The 24,447-nt window shown below is 48.0% G+C and overlaps 1 protein-coding gene across 4 annotated transcripts in view; it reads left to right on the forward strand.

Annotated features, from left to right (window-relative positions):
- The first annotated feature begins 11,106 nt into the window (after positions 1–11,106).
- GRIA2 (glutamate ionotropic receptor AMPA type subunit 2) overlaps positions 11,107–24,447 on the forward strand; it is a 624,179-nt gene continuing 610,838 nt past the window's right edge. For 2 of the 4 annotated variants that reach the window (XM_069631330.1, XM_069631329.1), the window contains exons 1-2: positions 11,110–11,492; positions 12,022–12,162. In XM_069631330.1, the coding sequence (XP_069487431.1) occupies positions 11,405–11,492; positions 12,022–12,162 (229 nt within the window). In that variant the 5' untranslated portion in view covers positions 11,110–11,404. Of the gene's footprint in view, positions 11,493–12,021; positions 12,163–24,447 lie in introns of all 4 variants that reach the window. The other 2 variants (XM_069631331.1, XM_069631332.1) reach the window with 2 other exon arrangements.

A 24,447-nucleotide genomic window follows, 5' to 3' on the forward strand; every position in this document is an offset into this window, starting at 1 on the left:
GTGCAGCTGAGGTGGAGGGTCTTTGGCCGTTGGTCTTGGCCCTCTTTGCAGGTGTGCTGGTAGGGGTGTCCTGGAGCTCGTCGTTTGAATCGGACCCTGTGGTGGAGTAAAGGAGGGCGAGCGTTATTAATGGGTCTGTGGAAATTGGAATGGCAATGTATCACATGCATTGGGGTGGTACCTGAGGGTGATTTGGGTCAGGGCCTTGGAGGTGGTTTCATTTTTGTGTGGATTGAGGGTGCAGTTGTATTGCAGCCTGCAGTTAGGGGGTGCCTGCTGCACGTGTAGAGGGTGTTTTTAGGATTTTTAATTATTTATTTATTTAATTTGACTTTTAATGTCCGCTATCAGGCCAATGTAAGTGGACGTTCTCCTGGACATGTGTTTCTGTTGCACTATGTGGACACATGGTACTTCACATGATTGGACATTGTGGTTTTAGCATAGTTTTATTTGGCCCACCTACCTGATTCTTCGGATGTCTGCACTCCTTTCTCCATCCCTCCGACTCCCTCTATGGTCTCCATTCCAATGGTGGAGGCACAGATTTCTTCCCAGGGGGTCAACTTGATGGGTGATTCCGATCCTCCCCCGGTAGCTGTGGCAATGTTACGGTTGGCGGATAGTATGCTCCGTACGCGTATCCGCAAGTCGTCCCATCGCTTTTTGCATTGCTGTGGGTTGCGGGGTGCGGTCCCCACCGCACTTACCCGCTGTGCCACCAGGGCCCATATGGCCTTCTTGTTCGCAAGTGCCGTCCTGGTCATTTGCGTCGAGAAGACGATGGCAGCATTCTCCTGGAGGGTCTCTGTGAGCACCGTGAGTTCCTCACGTGAGAAGTGGACCTGCCGCTTGCGGTCGCACGCTTTTTTCGCTACTTTTCCCATTGTTTTGGTTTCACTAGGGTGGATGACGGGTTGGGATGTCTCTCAGGGTAGTATTTTTAATGGTTGTGTGAATATTCTGATTTTATAGGTGTACGGCGTGCTGTTTCCCGTTCCGGGACCATGTTTTTGCTTCCGTATATTTACGGTCACCGTATTTTCCGATTGCCGCTCATTACGGTGACCGCTATGTCCGGTGGCGGAATTGCACCTAGGTCGCCGTACGACGGCGGTGAGGGGCGTTTTGGGGACATTTCCGCCATCGCGGACTTTGCGCTTCCGCCAAGGCGTACTGCTCGTGCCCGATGGGTCAGAATTAGCCGCACTTTACTCTGTCGTGCCATGGCGGAAACGCTATTTACGCTATGGCGGTCAGGTCAGTTGCTTTCCGCCAGGGTCGTAATGAGGGCCATTGACTTTTAGAGCCCCCAAGGTCGCCCCTTCTTAGTAAGCTCCTTCAAGCAATAAGAGATGATTTGATTGTAGTATTCACTAGAAATGGAATCGTCAGCAAAAGCGTATCTACCCATATAGGAATATAAAACGTGAGTTAATTTACGGCAAGCAGATGCGTTCCACTTTACAGATAGACCGCCTCTGTCAGGAGCGATCATAGCTAAGTTGGGCTCTAGATCGTGAAGAGATTCCACTAAACAGAGGTTAAAGAAAAGAATAGACTGATCGCTCATCCCAGTATCCATAAAAAAGAATGGCGTACATAACTTTCCTTAACCTACAGAGATGTATACATGATCTATCCAAAATGTATTAGTTCCTCTAGACCAACTAAGGGGCCGATTCATGGAACAAACGTGCGCCGAAAATCTTCGCGCAAACATGCGCAAGCATGCGCAAGCGGAAAAAAACAGGCGCACGCGCACGCGTGCGATTCATGGAAGTCCCTGCGCGTGTTCACCGCGGGATGTGCGCCAAACCAGTGCATGGCGCACAAGTCACTGCAACATCGCGAAAGGCGTGCGCGACGCGCACAGTGAAAGCGCACAACCTCAGCGCACACACCAGAAAGTGGGCGGGACATGGGGCGTAACGCGCGGAATGGGGAACAACACGCGAAAATAAGGGCGTAACTGGGGATGTACTGCAGGGAAGCAGACGGAACGCCCACACGCACTCGAACCACACGTATTCATGGAATCGAATAGGGCAAAGCCACGCACAGCCAAAGACACGCACAAGCTGAAACACGGCCGCCACACGAAGGCAGGCGGTAGAGTCCCAGCGCATCAAAAAAGTGGCGCGCGGGAAGTTAAATACGCGATTGAGCGGGGTACGTGGATTTCAGGGGTGCGCGAGAAATTCTACACGCGATTGGCCTCGGTACGTGGATTTCAGGGGTGCGCGAGAAATGCGACACGCGATTGGCCTGGGTACGTGTATTACAGGGGTGGGGGTGCAAGGGGACATGGTTGGGACATGGTTGGGGGCCTGCTGGCAGGTGCCCCACGGTGCTGGGGGGTGGGGGTGCAAGGGGACATGTGGCTTGGCTGGGGGGCATGCCCATGGTGGATGGGCTGCCTGCGGGACATGACCAGGGGTGCAGGGTAGTCCCCTGTGGTGTGGGCTGCCTGCAGAGGTCGTGGAGGGGGTAGAGGGGAGACCTGGGAGGACCCACACTGGCAATTCACCTCTTCAACTTCCCGCACACCCACGTAATACACTGCCCCACTCGCACAGGCCCAATCGCGTGTAGATTTTCTCGCGCACTCCTGAAATCCACGTACCCAGGCCAATCGCGTGTAGAATTTCTCGCGCACTTCAACTTCCCGCACACCCACGTAATACACTGCCCCACTCGCACAGGCCCAATCGCGTGTAGATTTTCTCGCGCACCCCTGAAATCCACGTACCCAGGCCAATCGCGTGTAGAATTTCTCGCGCACCCCCGGAATACACGTACCCAGCCCAATCGCGTGTAGATTTTCTCGCGCACCCCTGAAATCCACGTACCCAGGCCAATCGCGTGTAGAATTTCTCACGCACCCCTGAAATCCACGTACCCAGGCCAATCGCGTGTAGATTTTCTCGCGCACCCCTGAAATCCACGTACCCAGGCCAATCGCGTGTAGAATTTCTCGCGCACCCCTGAAATCCACGTACCCAGCCCAATCGCGTGTAGATTTTCTCGCGCACCCCTGAAATCCACGTACCCAGGCCAATCGCGTGTAGAATTTGTCGCGCACCCCTGAAATCCACGTACCCAGCCCAATCGCGTGTAGATTTTCTCGCGCACCCCTGTAATACACGTACCCAGGCCAATCGCGTGTAGAATTTCTCGCGCACCCCTGAAATCCACGTACGCAGGCCAATCGCGTGTAGATTTTCTCGCGCACCCCTGTAATACACGTACCCAGGCCAATCGCATGTAGAATTTCTCGCGCACCACTGTAATCCACGTACCCAGGCCAATCGCGTGTAGAATTTCTCGCGCACCCCTGAAATCCACGTACCCAGCCCAATCGCGTGTAGATTTTCTCGCGCACCCCTGTAATACACGTACCCAGGCCAATCGCGTGTAGAATTTCTCGCGCACCCCTGAAATCCACGTACCCAGGCCAATCGCGTGTAGAATTTCTCGCGCACCCCTGTAATAGTAGTAGGGAATTCTCTAAAATAAGCAAACATTTTAATTGCTGATGCCAGCTATGACCAGTCCTGTAATTGTCGTTGATTGACCAATTGCTCCACCTTGCTGTTTACGTCGTGTTGTATAAATTGAGTAATATCCTCACAAGATATCGGTGATTTAGACACAGATAAAAATTTGACACTTCACCCAGATTAGAGAACTCATGTAACCCGTAGCCAGGGTCCTCAATATGTCTTCCTGGTCCCAAACAAGCCTAGCAACAATGCTTGACTAAAAATAAATAACCAAGCGATTGGATCCGTATTGCGGAAAAGCAATGTAATCAATGTCTCCAGTATGGAGAGTCCATAAGGCCGGGACCCGAGAAAAACGTCCATAATGTTCCTCCAATTCATTTTATAATCATCATCAAACTGAGCAGTGGACTCCCAACCCACAATCTTTATATCAAACAGGTCTGCAACATCCATAGTAGTCTGCCTTGGACTAGGTTGGGACTGAATAGCATTTGGCATAGGTGTTATCGCTTCATTTGAGCCCTTAACAGGTCCCTGCAGGTGTGATGTGTTGGACACTGTGCGGGAAGTTGTAGCAGCCTGGTTGGAAATATTAACATGCAAATTATTATCCATTCCTTGGCCCAGGGTTGTGTCGTTTGCTGAAAGGAGAAAATAAGTACTTTATTTCTGTTTTGACAAATTGCCTTTTTGATGCCCATTGAAATAGGTGAATTATTAACACCAACCCTTAGATCACTCATTCGTAGACTTGGTTGTTCCTGGGTGTTTAGGCCAATGACTGAGTTTTCATTAGGCACGGAGCATACACATTTTAAAGAAGATTTCTGCTTGTTGTTGATGTTTGGCAAGTTGTTTTACCTCTTCTTTTGTTGAAGCTTTTTTCTCCTTGCTTTCCTGTTATGCTTGGGAGAGACACACCCTGGGATGAGGTGATGTTTTATCTCATCACCTGGTTGATCCTTATCACAATTTATTAGGTGGTCACTCTCAACTCAGGGAGTTCCTCCCCCCCAAGCAAGGTGGCACGCACCCAAAGCGCTTATACGGATTCAACTTTAGTGAGGCCTCCAACCTATCTCACACCACCCAGCAAATACCCTCTGTACCACCATTGACCTAGGAGCCAGGCCGGTGTATAGTAAGAATATATATTTATTTAATGTTTGACAAAGAATAATAAAAAATAAAAAAAAAACATTACCCACCAATGCCGTGGCACAACACAATATCACAATGTCAAATTACCTGCACCAATTGACTGAGTTATATTTTTTATGAACTTACAAATAATACAACACAGGTGCAATTTAGAGATGGACAGTCATCACATTACATCAGATTTCTTGCAATTTCACCCACAAACAATATGACTCAGGCAGTGATTGCTTAGTCTGCTATCAGGCTCTTTTCTCCCAGCAACCCCCACTCCCAGGCATCAATTAGATATGGCCCCTAAGGTTTGGATGAAGGGTGATGGGAGTGGGAATACAATGGAAACATTGTTCTGGTTTTTTATAAAAAGACAAGGTTTCGGAAATATGCACAATGAAAAAATCATTTTGGGCTTTTTATTTGAAAGGCAAAGTTTAGAAAATAAACTCTATAGGAATATGGTTTTGGGTTATTAGTTTGCAAAAAATGCAGGGCCTTGGGATTCTGATTTGGGAGGCTAGTAAATAAATTGGAAATTGCATTTTGCAAACTGTATAATCACTTGAATGGCAGAGCTTTAGAGTTACTTAATTTGGGATTATGGACACCTACATTTTGTACAGAAGACAGGGGTTTCAGAAAGGTAGAGTAACCCAGGTACTTTATTGTCTATACTGGCTCTGACACACTGGGTGTGAACTTTGTTATTTTCGAATTCTAACAACACTTATCCTGTGATTTTCTATATGGGAATTAATTGATTTAACTTCAATTCAATGTGCTAAGGATCTACACAGTTTCAACTTCTCCCCAAAACTCAATGGAAAGGATTAAGGCAGGCAGTTCCCAACACAATTCAATGTAAATGGATAGGGTGGTTTTCTATGGTGGAATTAATTTGAATTAGATTTAATAAAATGTGCCACGGGTCTGAAGCTATTCCTTCAGGTCAAGTCAGCTCTGAAAAGGTCCTTTCTCTTGGTCACTGATGCACAACTAATGTGGAGACCTGACCTTAAAGTTCATCTCTGCTACTCGTGTTATCTACAGCTCCCACAATTTTGATCTAATTTTCTGTTATTTCTGTGTATTTCTAACTGAACCAGGTCTGCTTTTCCTGGGGGGCCCGGCCCGCAGGTCTTGAGTTCAAATTTCGTAAGGCACAGACCTTTCATTTCAGTGGGGAAAACACCAACTGCATCCATGCTTCAGAAAATACAGCTTTGAATCGACAAGATGTGCTGATATGTAACATTTAGCATCATATCTGGGCATGTTGTTTATAATACAATCTTTTATCACATACAGTGTGGACAGATATACCTTCACTTTAGGTATTATTCACACATAGGCCACAGTTACATAGAAAATGTGTGTTCACTTCTCTTCTTATTTGTGAAAAGTAAGTGTCTTTCTCTGAAATATGCCACTTTGCTTCACTTTTTAAATGTAAGGCACAATTTCTCCTTTTTGATTTTTCAAAGGCACATCATTTTAATGTATCTTTTCCCATGTGTACTGCCGCACTTTAGAATCTGTCAAAAGGTGCCTTTTCCCAGTTTACCCGAAGTCAGCATCTTCAGCACCCCATGTCTTTTCCCATTAATTGGGCATCATTAGCAATAACACCGTTCTGAGTCACACTCTCCTTTAGCTGAGTGCCTTTCCGTTTTGATAAAGTTGAGTGAGGACATTCTCGCTCATCCACTAAGCCTCATGTTGGAAATCCCTGTTTTGTACTTGCTTTTATATTTCAATGAGACTCTACATTAGCCAACTTCACTCTCACAATAGTGGCCTGGCTTTCCATCTCTGTCACTCTGTGTCTGTCTGGGGCTGTCTTTTCACCCCACATCCTCAAACCTCAATTGATCCTCAGCCCTTAGTGAAGTAACTGCTCCAGGAAACTCAAACAGAATCGGAGTACCACTAAGCCTAGCCAAATGAGGCATGGGACGATCAACACAATATTTTCTTCTGCAATTATCGAAGTTTACAGATCCAACTGTGGTCGACCAAGGCCTGAGGTTGTGACAAGTCTCACATTACACTCGATTAGAGATACACTTTGCGTTCAACTTCCATTAGCTTAGAACCATTATCCCAAACAATGTCCTTAATGTTGTCATACAATTGTAAGAGAGATTCAAGAACTAGGTAGTTGGGTCAAAACCGTCTCTGTGCCATCAGCCAGCATGTTGCCACTCAAGGACAAAGAGCGTGAAACATCTCCCAGATCCCAACAAAGTCTTAGGAAGGATTTGTCCAGGACAATTGAACCTGCCTGATTAAAAGTAGCCTCTGTTTCAGAATTGAGTTGTGAAGCCTGTGGTGTATCATTGACAATAGCAGCAACTACGACTGGATCTGTAGAAGTTACAGTAGTAGAACCCACTGACATGGTTGGCATGGATGAAGGCACAGTCTCAACAACCTGACAAAAGGTGCTAATTTTCACCTGTTTTTTCCTTGATAAAGCCACCCCCTGAGCACTAAAATCCATGTTCAAAGGGGGAACCAGGTCTGCTGGCTGTATGGCCCACATCTGCGGAAAAATTTGCACCTGCATGAGAGCTTTGCCCATCAATCTCACAATTACTACATTAAGTTATAGGTGGAGACAGTAGGAGCTGCCATAGCCATCCCATGTAGGGAATTAAATCAAAACTACAGTGGAATCTGCCACACACCGCAATTCTGTAGCTGACTACAGAGCTGATCAGGTCAGAGCTGATGGAGATGCGTGCAGCTCAAAGGGACCCAACACAAGGGGTCCCAACAGTCACTGCAATATGCCCCCAGAGGTTTCAAATACGCAAATACTCAGTAAGCATTAGGGCAACAAGTGCTCTATTACAGTTGACTCGAGCGTAATGAGATGAAAGGAGACCAACGCCGCGGCCCTACTGACCATCGGCTTTGAGCTGGCTTCAAGCAGTTGTTTCGTAGGATTCAATTTGATGGGGGCAGTGGGTGCACTAGGCTGGGGTTGTTGAACACGGTCCCACTCACTGGCCATAGTCCCCAGCACCACGAAACAGCAGCACTCCAGTCAAAAGTGCGTCCATCGTACAGTGTGAGCGTCGAGCTGGAGCTGGAGCTGAAACAGAAAAGAAGAGGAAAGAACCTCGTTGCATAAGAACGTGATTGTCAAGCCGCACCAAGTTCACCTCTGACGTGAAATCTGAAGGGAGTATCTGAGAAGCACTGCACATCAGAAACTTTGAGGATCCTGTCCTGGTGGCATGGTAAACTGTAAATATAAGCCATTCCTAAATTAGATTATGGTGGCCAGCATCTCTCAAATATATCCCAGCCAAATTAAATTGATATCACACATGTGTCAGCCCTGTGGGCCCAGTTTAGCTGTGGAAGTGTTATGTGTATTCATTCCAGACAAGGCTCCTGCTGCCCACTGGCAAGACTATAGTCTTGGTGTATTGACTCTCTTCGTTCCTTTGTAAGGGCAGGTAACACTTGTTCCCCAGAGACAGCCAATCCACAGGTAGCTGGCCTGCGAACAGGAATAAAAGCGCGCACCTATTCACACAGAACAAGGCCCTACGCAAGGGTGCTGAATTTCTAAAATCCTTTGATTCTATTGAGAAGGGAAGGGTGCAGAGTTAGTGTAGCTAGAGAGAGATCTGTTCAGTTTTGGGAAGATCCTGCTATCTTGATTTGCTCTACCTCTCTTACCTGTACCCTTCCCACTTCCTGTAGAACAAAGCTGTCTGGGTGTTATGTATAAATGGCAATGTCCACTCATTTTAAAAGCAGGGATTGGACCAATAAGGGAGACTAACCTTAGTCCAATCGCCTGTGGACTTTTGCATTTAAAAGAATGGATCTCACACCACTTCTTTGAATCATCCTCTGAACTCCAAAATTGTAAGAAGGTTTTGTTGGACCCTTCTGGGATAGCAGTCCTTTATAGAGTCTTCCAATTGTGAGGTGAAGGCAGGTGTTCCCTAACCATCCCCAGGTACCATTGGTGGGTGATCTCTGCTGCTGGACCAAGACCTCATCTCTGCTAGCCACCCTGTTGTCTGGGACCTCACTATGTTGCAGTACCCCTGAAGGTGTTTGCCAGCCTCCCCCATGTTTGGGGGCTCGGAAAAGGACCAACCTTGGACCTTGAGACCCTGGAGTGGGACTCACAGCACTTGGAAGCCAAAAACGCTAAGATACATTTTTTTCAACATCGACCTGCTCTGAGCCTTGATTCTTGCATGTTCCACCCCAAGCAAACTATCAGGAACCTTCAACAATTCCTTTCGTGTTTATTGTTCTTTGAACCGCTGTTTGTCTGTTATGACTTTGCTCACCACTCCACTCCAGCTGAAGCATGTTGTTGCCTCAGCTCGAACCAATAATGTACCGCTGCCTTGCATTGTTTGAGTCCCCGCCTGAAGTAGTAGCCTCTTCACGATGCTCCTGAAAGTCAATCGACCTGACCCTGCGGTCTTCCAAACTGTGAGTTATGAGCGCCCACATAGAATCGACTTGCCTGCACATCCTGGTACCAGCTCAACTGCCGTCAATTCTTGCCCGCCAAAACAAACCTGGTGACTGTCCAAATTGCACAGCTCGAGTAGATGATTCAAGACTGCAACTACCTTCTGGTTAACCCTGACTCGACATGAGCTTGCCGCTGGACCACTGCGACTGCCACATCTTCAAACTGAAGAGAACCTGAGATTGAAACCAAGAAGCCTGGTTCAGCATTGTTTAACCATCAAGATCTTTACAAAGGTATTATTGACTAATATCTGCAGCCCTGGTCCACCCTTGGGCGATAGATATTGGATAGGTTAATTTGAATCCCTTTTGCAACCTCAAGATCATATATGTTCAGCATTGCTGTCTTTTATTGCCTTTTCTCCCCTCTCTCATTACTCAGAGTGCTGCACCTATTATTTCTTGGCATATTCTGTGTTCTTTATACAGGGTGGGCTTTTACAGTGTTTGCGGGTTGGTTATTATTTTACATGGTGTGCTTGATTAAAGTCTATATTTTTATAGAACCTTGGTTGGATATTCCTTTATTTTGACTGTTACACTTCACTGTTTGGGTTGCTACTGAACCACATTCACACCCCTTTTAAGAGTATAGTCTTCCCTCTGTCCACCTTTATCACAAAATGCAAAATAAGTACATGTCTTAACTGTGCCTGTTTTACCTTTATAATTGTATTGGCTCTTGGTTTGTAGAAGTATGAGAGGTGAGTGGGTGTTTAGCCTCGACTCATCATTGTGCTCCAGCAGAACAGAAGTCTATTTGTCACAATACGTGCGTTTTTGTATATGATAATGGCATGGAGGGGAGACAGTGAAGCTTGTGAAGTGTTGGAGATCTAAGGCCGCTATAATGAGGTGGGCTGCAGTGTAATAGGCTGCCTTGGGGGCAGGGGGCAGGTGCACTGCTAGAATGCCAGTAAGAAGTATGTTTCTCTCATTAATGTGTGAGATCATGAGGACATGAACCACGATGTGAAAATCATGCTGGGGACGAAGGATTTGATTTTGCAGATCTGAAGCCATGAGGTGTGTGCTTTTTTCTGTTTCACGTATGGTTAGGAGTGCTTAGTCAAGTTTATACCACACCTTGAACTACAAATGGGAAAGCAGCTTACCCTGGAATTCATAACTCAATCACGTTTGTTACAAACTGAGGTTTACCTATAAATTGCTAACATTCTTGAAATAAAATGGCCTGAAAGCAATTTGGGCGTCCCAGTTCTATGGCCTTTGAACGTTTGGTGGCGCGGTTCCTGCAGCCTGACCCGCAACATGCGTGAGAGAATATATGCTGATGTTCCAAAATATGTTACTAAAAACATGGGCATTCCATAGAAAGAGGGGCAGATTGCCTGGAATGTCAATACACGCGTGATACGTTTGGCGATTTAAAAATGCTCCATGCTTAAATGAACCAATGACATTTATCAAAAAGGCGTCCCTGTGGTACGGAAACATGGAAGGAAAAAAATGCCCTAGAAGAGAAAGCAGATATTCGAACAGGGCTGGATCAGTGGATTTCTGCAGCGCAATGGTGAAGGATTTGCCGGGGCTGGTGAACCAGTCCAGCCATGTTTCTGGAAGGCTGTAGCGCTGTGGTGACTGGCCAGGGCGTGCGAGAAGCTTCGGAGGCGATTGGCGATGATGAGCCGAGTACCTGCGTGCGCCCTGCTCCCGCTAGTCGCTGTCCGCGGTGCTGAAGGCATTCAGTGGCGATGATTAGCGCTGCGCAGCTTCCCAACGCCTCCAGCTCGCCATAGAGACAAGTGTGGGAGTGAGGCGAGCGGCGAGGGGGAGCTGCGGGTCCCGGAAGTTGGGGGAGGAGCACTCGCAAAGGAAGGGAGGGTCGCTCGGCTCCCATCCCGCGCTCGCTCCTTCTGTGCCGTGCACTCTCGCGGCGCGTGCACCCGCCGCCTCTGCCTACCGCTGTATGCAGGAGAGAGTGCATGTGTGTGTGTGCGTGAATGTACAGCGCCGAGGCACACACGGGAACCCCAGCAGCCCAAACCGACCATTCCTTCCTGTGTCCCGGCGATCCCGTCCAGGATCAGAAGACCACTGACCATAAAAATCGACTGGCCCATTTTTGTAAATTTTTTCCCCTATTCTTTTTTCGGTGCTAACCCCGCATATCCATCACTCGGCGGATGTAATCGTCCAGGAGAGCGGGCAGCGGGGAAGAAGCAAGAGGATACATTCTGGATGCCCAGTTTTCCTTGGAAATGCAAAAGATTATGCATATTTCTGTCTTCCTGGCTCCCGTTCTGTGGGGATTGATTTTCGGCGTGTACTCCAACAGCATACAGATAGGTGGGTACCGAGCGCTGCATGCTCGACTCGCTCTTCGTTTCCCGTGCGCTGGCCGATACTGCAGCGAATTTAGCCTAGGATGGGTCTTGCTCCTGCATTCCGGTCATGCAGGCTCCTGCCTCAGCTCCCGGCGCTGCCACCGTGCTTTCTATGGCGTTCCCATCACTTGCCACCTAGGGCGTGCACGCATTCTTTGCAGAAGCAGAGCAGTAGTAAGGGGAGAGGTTGCTTAAATCGGCTGCAGAGAGCGGGGCTCCAATACTGTGTCAATGTCGGGGAAGCGGGGGCTGCTGTCGTATCATTTCCAGTCACACGCTGTAAATAAAGCTTGGCCACACATTCACAGATGTATGAATCGCAAACTGCATTTCCTGCACTACATCTGTTGACATTATATCCGATGCGTTCTTCGCCTAAGCCACGAATGCAGCAATTTAATTAAATATTTCCGCTCTGGTAAATGCTGGCGTGTCTGATATGCTGTTTTTTTTTCTCTCGCTTGTTTCGTGTTTTTTTTCTTCTTCTGCAGGGGGCTTGTTTCCAAGGGGAGCGGACCAAGAGTACAGCGCCTTTCGGGTAGGGATGGTCCAATTCTCTACCTCCGAGTTCAGGCTGACGCCCCATATCGACAACCTGGAGGTCGCGAACAGCTTCGCCGTAACCAATGCTTGTGAGTAAAGACAATTCGCGGCTGTCGGGGGAGCGTGGGCCTTGAGAGGCTGAGCAGGGTGTCGGTGCCAGGTAGGCCACTAGAGGGGGTCTGTGCGCCCGACATTCCACGGCTCGGCTTCGATAGTGTGTGTTGTTATATGGACTGTGCGCAGTGGGGTGTATGCACACATACTCAACTCGTGCGTCTTGGGGTATACAGATCTCGCGGCGCTTTTTGTCCCATGGCGACCCTCATACACGTATACCCGCTGTTCTGGTATACGGGTTTGGGCAGCAACGGCCGGCCTGGGAGTGGGCCTTCTACGGCCCTATCCGATCAAGCAAGTCTTTTACCAAGGGAATCTACAATAAGAGTGTTGCTACGTCACAACAGGGTAGCTGGACACGCCATTGACATATCACGAAAACCCCAGCACGGGATTCCGCAACCTGCCCTGCCAAGCAGTCGCATGGCGCACGTCACATTTTCGCTGAAGGCATTTGAGTGTGACGACCGGGCAAGTGCGATATATGTCACACTATCGCCCACTCGCCACACGCTCCGCCAGTCGCCCGCGCGCTGCCTTTCACGGGACTGCCTGTAGTCACTTTCCTGCCCGTGTCATCGCGTTGCGCGGGCAACACACATTGCTACAGATCACGACTCCCGGTGGGCAGAGTACTGGGGCATTACTCCGCGGGGACTGGCTCGTTTCCAGCGTGGAAGGTGTTACAGCACCAGTTTTAAAAAAATAAAATAAAAAAAAAGAGCCCGGTAAGTGAAAAGCCTGGGGGTGGACATGAGCCCATCCAGGATGACAAGGCGACAGCCATTTTCCCGTAGCAGCCTCCCAGGGCAGGCAAGGCAAGGCGGATCCGTTCCGTGGTCGGAAAATTCGCAGTCAATTTGGTGATGATAAGAAGACGGGTTAGTACTGTGTTCTCTACACAAGTCCCAAATTGCTTTTTGAAACATTCCGATCTGCTTTTCGTGCTCCTGCTGTGGAATCATGCACGTGTTTTTGGACAGGCAGCTGATTTTATCCATTTCTTAATCACGGCATTTCATTGGGTTTCTTTATTTTGCTGATTATGTATTTGAAAAGCGGCACTGCGAATAAGCGACCAATACAGCGGAACGAGTGAGGCGGCTGCTGCTTCCAGTAAAACACCCACGGGTGCATTTCACTCAGATTAATGAGATGGTGGCCGTAGCCTGTTCACTGGGAAGGCCAGTCTCCGAGGCCAGTATTCCCACGACGTGTAGGCGTTCCGTATTGCCTAGGAAACCTCCAGCACGTCTACTCCCACTCACTGTAATGGAGGGCGGGGCGAGGGCTGCTCCGTGCCAGCAGGGTCGGGCTGGCACATATAATTGCCTCTCGGGTACCAAGGAAAGAGTGGCCCACCGCAACCGCAGTAGTACTCAAGGGTAAAATGTGTTGCAATTTGCGCATTTTAAAGACTATTTCCTCAAAACTAGTAGCTGTACAGTAAAGCGATCGACAGACCAAACCGACCCACATTCACTCACCCAAAAACCGGGTCCACTTTCACGCAAACAAATTAGCCCACACTAAAATTTTGGGGCTGAAATTCGGCCATTGCGGTATCGCTATAGAGGCCAGTCCGAGCCTGGGGGCCGGCCACACTCATGTGTAAGCACCGCCGGACGTCCGAGATTTCAGCCGCCTGCATTTACTGGCCAGTTTGTGTAAACACGTCCGCCTTGGTTCCCCCCAAGTGGACCACGCTGGCCTGCAAAGGGGTGCAGTGTGCACCTCTGCGCTGCAGGTGTCAGCCTCCAGGCACTGGCTTAATGCAAAAGCCATCAGACCGGCGTTTCTGTCTTCCGTCGGAAAGGCAGCTAATAATAAAAAGATATACCGGATCCGTGGCGTCGTTGTTGTTTATGCAAAACCACAATGCCAATACCCCACTTCTGATAGCGATAATGTGGCGTCGGTCAGCGTGTGACCCAGCGCCGCTGAGCTATAATCGATAAGCGTTTAAGGCGCCAGGCGAGGAAGGACAGTCGCCGCCTGCCATCCAGCGGCAGGTTCGCACCCGTCCCCGACCACATCTGGCCCATGTGCGCGTCCCACGCCGCGGGGAGGCCCCCAACATCGCCAGGGCGCTTTCTGCTGAATCTGCTGGCCGCTGCTGGACCCTGGACCGCATGGCTTCATTTGCGACTGTGGCTGCCCTCTCCCCGGCAGGCAGCAGCACTGCGATGTTTCACAGGCTCTGCCCCCCCTCCCCCACCCGTCCCCTACCCCTCCCCTATGGGAACTGCGGGGCTCTCTGACAGGCCATTCATATTCTCAGAACGGGGATTCATGAGGAGAACCCTGGCTGCGCAGACCCGATGGCTGGCTCCCGGGGAGGGAGGGAGGGGCCCCAGGGGGAGCCTCACCACATCAAAGCAGGTCTCCCAGCTCTGCAGGGGTAGTTGCGCCGCCGCCGGGGCTGTGACGGAGGTGCTGATCCAGGCGGCGCTGGGCGGCCGGCTGCCCGCGCCCCGGCAGAGCCCGTAAGCAGCGCGGAGAGCCGCGCAGCCGCTAATGCCCGCGCAGGGTCCAGGGCGCCGGCCCCGCTCTAAGCTAGGCCCGTGCGCACCAGGCGGCGAAACGCATCCTGCGGGGGGAAGCACATCGCCGGACCAGAGGCAAAGAGCTGGGATACATACATGATCTAAATTGCTGCAACGAAGGAAACGTTGAAATACACCGAATTTAATATTTGTCATTCCATCCACCCGTCCACGCATTTGTCACCACGCGATCTATCCCTCTTCTTATGTTCTTTTTCCCTACACACGTGACTGAATTCTTTTCATGCATTACCCAGAAAGCCCCTGTCCTCTCTACTTTCTAGACCTGCTCATTCGGTGCCTTTTGCTGGAATGTTCCCTAAAATATAACGAGGTTAAGAATAACAGGCACGACCTCTCTAATGGTGGTTTACAGCATTTAATGAGATTCCCCTAAGAAGCACGCAGGCACCGCGGTGCGTTAATGCCCCAATAAATAGATAAATAAATAAATAACCAGTCTCTGGGGCATTGACCTACATAGCTGTGGAAGAACTGGGCCATCTCTGGAAAGGTGAACTGGTGACGTGCCATCTTGAGAATATATATGGGCAGTACAAGGAATAAAGCATTTTAAACAAGTCTTGTCTCCCGTGTGGCTAAGAATGAAAGACCCTTCTATTTCCGGGCACCAGTGACGTGTTCGTGGTGGAATATATAGTGATTGCATACCGGGCATCCGGAATGCCTTCAAAGCAGCCGAATGTCTCGGTGGAGTAGACTCTGGCAATGACAGACCATCTCCTGATTTACAATGACATTTTCCAATGACAAGCGTTGTAATTCAGGCCCAGCATCTCTTCACCTGAGGAATATCCTGCACCACACAGGAAAGAAACATGTTTGCACTTCTGCTTCTACGCCAAGTACATGCACAGTTCACTTGTATTACTCTCATTGATAAGTACATGTAATACACATTATTGACTGCCTCTAAATGTATCATGGCCATCATGTACAACAGTAACAAGTGCTGCATTGTGTTTTGAATTTCAGTTCTAGTGCACAAGCTGAGAGGACTGCATCAGCACGGGGTTATAGGTTGCCTGTATATTCACGCTGTGACATTTGCACTTGAATTTTGTTTAAATAATCAAAACTTACGTTAATACAAACAAGCATCCAACGTCCTTAATACATGATCCAATCTTACCTCATTGAATATATTGTAGGAGGGGTAAGTAGCAATTCAGAGCGTGGCCATCATTTGTTGCCCCTTTCCCCAGGAAAGCTCAAGAATTGTATTTTGGTGAATGCTCCAGGCAGCTATCAGAAGTCAGTAGCCAAGCCGGGGAGGAAGCTACTGGCTTGGGGGGGGGGGGGGGGGGGGGTTAAGCCTTCTCAAACAGAGGAAGTGGAAGTCATGAGTTGAAGGTAGCACTCTGCTGCTCTGAAGCTAGGCCAGGGCGCTGAGGGGAAAGGGGCGCTACAGCAAGAGCCCGTCCAATCTCTTACGTGTGAAGAGTCTTTACATCGAAACATTCATTGATAGGCAGCAGCAATAAACAGAACGTGGCATTGGGCGGAAGCTTGCCCATATGCCCCCACAATGAAGCCCAAGACTCAGCTGCTGGGCTCAGCTTTCAGATGGAGCACGCCTTCCCAAGACTAGCATCTCTTTGTGAACATAAATAACCTCACAGTTGGAGTGGAAGATGGATCTGGCAGGAAGGCGTAGTATATATTGACTCTACTGGCAGAAGGGGGTCAGTCAACAGCATAATGGGTCAATGGGCCTCATTACAAGTTTGCCGGTCCGTAAACAACGGTACCGGTAAGCTTGCCGCTACCGTTGTTTCCAGACCGGAAAAATACGAGTTCTGCGAGTGAGAGCCTTTCAGCCCACCAGGTCTGACCTGGCGGGCAGAATGGCATCCGCTCGCAGACCTCGACGGATGCTCCGGCACCATTCATGAATGGTGCCGGTGCATCCGTCCTCCCCATTCCCATTGAGTCCAATGGGACTCAAGTGGGAATGGAAACTAATATTTTCCGGCAGCTGGGAATGAGCAATTACCGGGTCCGCCGGGGCTGTAATGCCCTGGTAATTGCCCATTTCTGGGCACCGGAAAATTAATGACTCCGGCACAGCTACCGCCAGGGTCGTAATGACCCGCAATGTACCTGCTGCAGTTGTCTAGGGGTAACGTGCAGGCCTCACATACAGTTCTTGCTGAGAAAGGGATAGTGGTTTGCTTGCTTTGCTCGGACCTGTAGTCACCCCAGATCACTTTGAGAAGGTAACCTGTTTGATTCCCAGCACAAGTAGCTTTCATAAACATTGATCGCTATGCTTACGTTTTTTCAGGACACCCAAGAGACTTGACAGTGGATGCCGGATTTTGGAGGGGCCGTGGGTATAGAGTGATCACTCAGCGCTTCGCTCGTGGCCTGTTTTTTAAAACTGCCCTAACGTCCCCCAACATTTTGCGGCTGACTTAATCTTTGGCTGCTTTAACTGGTGTTGTAGTCTTTGAAGTTGTCCTGTCCCCCTTCCCTGGGAATCTCTAGTACAAAAGACAGTATGGACCTTATAGCGTACAACAGACATACAAGGTATTATATGCGGTATATATAAGGTATCCTAGTTATTGTGCAGTGCTAGACTATGGTTCAGCAGAAACCCAGAACAGTGCTGTACACCCCGACAGGCCACAGTTCTACAAGGCCCTACGTCTGGAGACTCGCGCGCAGAGGCGTTGCTAGGGGGGGCTAAAAGGGCTATATCCCCTGGTCTTTTGGTTGTAGCCCTGGATATAACTCAGGGGCCACAAGCAAAAGACTATAGCTAGCCCCGAATCCCGCCAGTCCAGACATTAGCTTAGCCCCTGATCTTGTCCAGACCTAGCAACACCCCTGCGCAGGGAACACCTAGGAAGAGAATCTATGCACTTATGCATCATAGCCTTATGAAGATGCCGTGCGTGGTACAGGACAGTTAGCCTTCACATTTAACAAAGACATCAATGGAAGCGTAAGTGTTTTGTTTGGAATAGTGTATTTCACCCCGGGGGTTGCTTTCAGATTTGTGTGGATCTGTCCAGAGTGCTGGAGCCTCCAGCACTCTGAGTGAGAGTGGGACTACATGCAGCGTGTGTGCACAGGAACACAGGGCTTTGTGGCGGAGGAGGACAGCAGCCCTCTTAGTGCTCGGCTTTCCCAAAACCCACAGATCGGATTCAGGGCGGAATTTCTGCATTTACCCGAAGGCGCAATGAACTTAGCGGCAGTGCAGAAATAACGCACATGTATTTGCACCGCTGCTATTTGGCTGGGTCACACGGGAAGGCGGTTTGCACATGCACGACCTGCGTTTGCCCATGCTTTAATGTACTGTAATTCAGACCTTCTTCATGCCTGGCCTTGCACAGGTCAAGCTCTCACACTAGTCCGTTCCCTGCACACGGATGACACGAGCCGCCATTGTGCCGTACCCAAGGCTTTTCATGATGTGCAAGCCAGGATGAAGGCCAGGCCCGTCTGATGTTCAGCAGAAAGGAAGGAATCTTTGCATCAGGGATTTCTTAAATTACTAAACGGCGTTAAAACATCCAAGGAAATGCAATTTGCGACACCAAATGGAATCAGACGTATTGAAAACACAAGGTCAGAGGTCGGATGGCTTGCGCCTGTATCTCGGACCCCCTATAGTTCCTGTGGCTTCTCGATCACGTGTTGTGGAATAACAACCCCTAGGTGTGTTGACTCGTCCGTGGGTATAGAATCACTGGGGATCAATGGTTTTATACCCCGTTTTTGAAACCTCTTTTGTTTGTGACTGACAGTAACCGAGCAGACAGAATGTGTGGTGCTTTGAGTGACAGTTATTACAGGATAGTGATTAATTCACCAAACATGATGTTTTCTTAAACCTTTGTCAAAAGCCTTTTTGTCTATGTGTTCAAAAGAAAAGGGTCACCTTTGGAAAAATAAATGTTTTTTTTAAAAAAGTGGTTTGACATGTTCATGGACAGTTTATCGGGCCGCTGGTTTTTCCTTTGTTTTGCCATCTACGTTATAAATATAGATTTGCCCACCTTACTGTTGGTTCTTCTTGGTTGTTTTGCCCATTGTCTGCTCACTTCTGCTGTTGCCAGACTGGAAGACATTGTGAAATCAAATATAGGGCTCCCCCTCATGCAGCTGTGAATGAGAAAGCCAGCAGCAAGGAGAAGGCTGGCATTCCAGTGAAGAGCTGATGCTCACCCGAGCTGACAGCCAAGGGTTGCAGCTGGCATCCCCGAGTGCAATGTATCAGCCTGATGGCACCGTGCAGGGTATTACCCCCTGACCTTTGCAAGTGTAAGGTATTGATATTCACTGGTGTTATATATTGGAAAATACTTGACAAATCTCTCTCTCTCTTCCTCCCTCTCCCCCCTCTCTCTCTCTCTCGCACGCTCTCTCTCTCTCTATCTGTCTCTCTCTCTCCCCATCTCTCTCTCCCTCCCATCCCCCTCTCTTTTTGTATTTCTCTCTCTCCTGGTCTTTCTCTCTCTCTCTCCTTCTCTCTCTCTCTTTGCATTTCTCCCCCTCTCTCTCTCTTGGTCTTTCTCCTCAACTGTACCTCCCCCTCCCTCTGTATTTATCCCTCTCTCTCTCCATTGGTCCTTCTTCTCCCGCTCTCTCTATTCCCCCCTCTCTCTATTTATATATTTCCCCCTCTCTCCCTCTCTCATATCTGGACGAAACCGACCCTCTCTTTCAGTGTCATAGTAGGAGAAACAGCTTTTGTTTTGTATTCACATTTTTATTAAAGAATGCAAACAATGATCACAGACATGTTCACATATAAACATACCTCCGCAGGTCTGAAATGACATAGAACACTATTTACAATTCCGGAAATCTACTCCAAATGTCTTCATAAACTGTGCATTTCCTATTTTTGCATAAAATCACCCTTTGAAATACATACATTTTATGGAGATCCAGAGTTTGGATAGGCGAAAGGTTTGATCCTTCATTAAAACAGACACAACAAATGGAAAAGTCCCAATTCTGAATATTGCTAAGAATATAACGAGGATATTATAGAAATCAGAGGGGAATTCAAGTAATTTCGTTTACAATCCCCCCACCATACGCGGTGCTTAATCTGCCCGTGGAGATCTTACTACTCCATCACAAAAAATGAGACATGTAGGGCGGAGCTTCAGGCAATGTAATTTTCATCCCTTTCATATTTCACCAACATGGTTTGTCCTATTCTGGAAAATTGCCCTTTGCACGCTATTGGAAACCCACATCTCTCCATTTGATTCTACACCTGCAGATATGCTGTGATCTATAGACATTAAGAGCAGCCATTTTGTGTTTTAATTTGCATATATATGCCAGATTCTTAAGAGTGATCTTTTGACAAATCATGTCACGGTTTTGGGAAAGGGAGTTATCTGATCAGTGACTTCATGTATGCATCCACTCAGCACACACACATACACGCACGCACGCACGCAAGCACGAACGCACGCAAGCGCAAACACTGCATGTCTAATGCTACCTACCTTCAGATTGCAATATCATCTGATCTCATCTTTGCATACAGGAAACAGTTGAAAAACATTATGGTGCCAGAAGACCATCACCATGGTAACCGGGACAGTATATATTATCATTAGCATCATGAATTCGGAGTCAGCCAACTAGGATGGCAGGAATGCAGCCTTTATTTGCTGATGAAAAGCTCATGTTTGATTCTGTTGGCTGACACCTCCTGCTCGGGCATCCATTTTCTGCTCAGCCTCCTGCTGCCTTTGGAGCCCAGTCCCTGCACACCCTCCACCAGGCAGTCCCCTGCTCACCATCACACCTTGCAGGCCAGTGGCTCCCTCCTCTGCTTCATGCCCGCCCATGCCCCCGGAAACAAACTTGACTATATGGGCCTGATTCATGGATTGTTGCGTGTGGTGCAAGGGGACTTTGCACTGCCAACATTTGATTCACAGAGCGGTGCAAAGTGTATTTTTGCAGTGCAAAGTGTATTTTTGCAGTGCAAAGTTACGTTGCACTGACTTTACACTGGTGCAATGTCACTTTGCACTGCAAAAATACACTTTGCACTGCTCTGTGAATCAGGGGGTTTGTTGGCAGTGCAAAGACACTTTGCAAAGTGCTAAAAATTGCCTGAATTAAGCCCCATGTCTCTCCCTTTCGCTAGCCTCTTTAGCTAATAGCTATAGAATGTGCCTTCGTCGAGCTCTATAGATGGTAATATCGAGTGGCCAACGCTAAATGCCCTTGATTTTCTTGGGTCTGTTAACTGGGACATGAGACATTACCACCCAGTATGGCCCCCAGTTTGTAGCATTATTGGGTAATTTCATTACCTTACATATTTCACATTTTCTTTCAAAGAAATTCAAGTGGTGGCAGATTTCTCAACACACATGACTATATTCTTCATGGGGTGGCCTTGCAAAACCTTTCAAACAGTGTATCCCTTTGCGGTCACTGGAGCACATGAGGACATTTTAAATCCACATATTAGAGGGACTCTGCATTGTGTACTGCATTGTGTATAGTTACAATATATTTAACCCACGTCATTTCAATATGTTTATGCACTCAGGAGCCGGTGAATTAATGACCAGAGGCAAAGGATTGAAATCAGGATGGATAGGAATGGCCTCTGTTGTTGACAGGGAAGCTCTACCTCCCACTTGGCGGATTGTAAGCACATGAACCAGTGGACTCATATGCAGGCAGAGTAGAAAAACCCAACCTAGGTGGAAAACCCCTTGTGCCCCCCCACCACCCCCCAGGTTTACACGAAAACATTGGGTGAGTGTTGGGAATAAAAGGCCGTGGGATTTTATTGCACAGTTATGGTCATAACAAACATAATCATAATTACTGTAACCATAATATGCTGTACTTTTGGGCACTGGGTCCTGAGGTTGTCCCCTCTGGGCCGTGCCGCCTTCCTTGTCCCATGACAGTGTGGTCACCGTACGGTGACCTGACTTCTTTCTCTTTCTTCACTCCCTTTTTCTAGGGTGGGAGGGTTCTGGGAAAAAAGAGAGACTCTGCGTATGCAAGGTACTCTTTTGCTTGGGTCCCCGTGCAGGGACCCAATTTGAATTCTGGTTTCCTGATGCCAAGGCAGCTCCTTATATTGGACCCAGGGCTGGCCCTGGGTCTTTGTTGTGCCTGTGTGGGGGGCTGTGTTGCCAGCCCTCGGCCGGCAGAGCCGACGGCAATTGCACCATAGGTGCACATCTGCAGTTGGTCCCTGCCTACATCCTGGCTCTCCTATCTTGGGTGCTTAGCACCTCTTTGTGAAGAAGGGCAAGGTGTTGTTTTACACCTGGCCCTTCTTTCTTCTGCTTTGTGCTGGTGGCAGCCTGGCTGTCCTCAGGGTGGACATGAAAGCTAAGCGGGGAGAGGGCAGGGGCCATGTGTGCGTTGTTCAGTGCTAGCTGCCCCCACCTTCGCCCTGCTCTGCCAGCCATGGGGCACGGGTTACCTGCCCCCACCCGGTGCCCTTGCGGTGCTGGCCAGAACATGGAGCAATAGGCCTGGACGTGGGCGCAGGTCTGCTCAGAACCTGGCTCTCAATAGCGGAGAGTTTGGCAATTCTCTGCGGCATTCTAGCGGGTGTCAGAGAGTTTCACGTGATCCTTCACAGTTTTATTCCTCAAATGATTTTGCTAAAACTGGCCACGTTACGATCTGCACGTGCGTTTATAACTTTTAAAGGGTTGTCATCAGTGCTGCAGTTTCCCCCTACTCCCTTATTTCTTTGACACTTTATCAGGCCCTGGACCCTAATTTCCGATCATCCAGACATCAACACGGGCATTAATCATCCAGTTTCTTGCGATTTTCAGCATGACACTGTGCAAAGCTCCCAGCTTACCTGCGCTCAGTCTTGTCCAAAGTAATACCTGGATCATGTCGTTTCATCAGTCTTCATTTATCCACTTCATATTTTTTACTTTTAGCTATTAGGTGGTGCAAAAGCACCGGCCATAACCTGAAACTATTGCAGTGGAGTACTGCTGGGAGGGAGCTGGGATGTAGGTAGGGACACAAAGCTAGTGAGTAGTGTTTGATATTTATTTTTACCCACCCTTTGACTGCCTATGGCAAGACTAATCTCTATGGCCATTCATAACAACTTCCTGTCCCTCCCAGCTACAAATAACACATCTTCCTGGCATCTTGTTGAGCTAACCTTCTCAAGCAGTAACATCAAACTTTGTGCTGCAAGTGGCTCAAAGTAATCTTTTCAGAGTTAATGACTTAATTGGGTCTGCAAATGTGCTACGAATTTAATAAAAGTATCTTAACCAAGTATGCCTTTCGCCACTTCATTAATAAGCAGTATGCGTGACCTTCACCGAAGACCTGTGCCATCAATCATTGACAAAGCCAACAGTTTTGGCTTGTTTATAGGTATTAGATAGGCATTTGCCAGGCATTACTATTATATGCCCATGTACTTACACTAGTTGCCAGTTATTACTGTTATGGCATTGCCTGGCAAATGGGTATCAAAAAGTGTTTGAGCAAGGGGGTTCCTATTTTTTTAGGGGGATGTGGTGAATGAGGAATAGACATAAACAACAAAGCAGCAGTATCACCAGCAGCTACACACCTCAACCACACATCAGGTGTAGGTAGACTCCTCAAAAGGTGATACTAAATCTCACTAAATTATGTGTCCTAGCAAAGGCATAATATCAAAAAAACATATTTTAATCAATATATAACAATACATATCAATAATATAAAAACACACATTCGTAAAACACTTAAAGTTACGAGCGTTTGTTGAAGAGAGACACAAGGAAACAAATGAAAAAAATCACTTTCAACTGTTTATATATCCAATACCAAACGCAAAAAAGCCAAATGTGACTAATGTGCATTTGTCCACCTAAGGTCAGGTGGGTAACTAAGCCCATCCAAAGTGCAAGTCATCTTCCGTGTCATGGAAATATACAACATACCATTGGCTTATCAAGCTATAGGGCACTTTGCTATGTGGCCCTCTATAATTGGTTGGCACGCTTGTACCCTTCTGGAAGTTTCCACATGCTAGCAGTACACAACTGGGACTCCAGGTGCTTGGGGGTTTGGCCTGGTAATGCCTCCCCACTCAATTATCCCAACATCCATCATCACTCCTGCGGTCTGCCATTCAATTAATACCTTTGAACTTGGCCTTGCAGAGGCTCACTGTGCCTGAGAATAAAAGGGAGTGAAGCATGGTCTTATTTTCCGGTCTCAGTGTAGCACAGCCCAAAGTCTATTCTCATCCAATCATATGACTAGACACCACAATTTCAAGCTCTTTGTTGGATTTTAATAACATTAATTGAAGAAATCTTGGCACCCTCGCTGGTTTTCATTATACCTCAAACAGGAGCTGAGCTTGCTTCTCACATTTTTGTACTGTTCCCCAGATCTGAATCTGTCCTCTTTTCTTGCATCTTCGTATTACTTCATTAGTCTTTCCTTTGCAATTGAGATTTTTTTAATCTCCCATCCATTTCCTGCCCCTTTCATGCCTGACTGTTCATATCTTATCACATGATCTCTGGTGTTTGCTCTTGTCTTTAAATCCTGAACATAGTCATCTTCTTCTGGCACTGTCCATTCAGTTACCCAGACCAAAGATGCTGTTCGACCCCAGAAGTTACATCTTGTATGGCAGAGTGCAAGGTGAGTTAAGCAATGGGCTGTTTGAACATCCATCTCTAT

Source organism: Ambystoma mexicanum, chromosome 6q, assembly GCF_040938575.1.
Source record: "Ambystoma mexicanum isolate Mex_15411 chromosome 6q, UKY_AmexF1_1, whole genome shotgun sequence".
In the NCBI taxonomy this organism is placed as follows: domain Eukaryota; kingdom Metazoa; phylum Chordata; class Amphibia; order Caudata; family Ambystomatidae; genus Ambystoma; species Ambystoma mexicanum.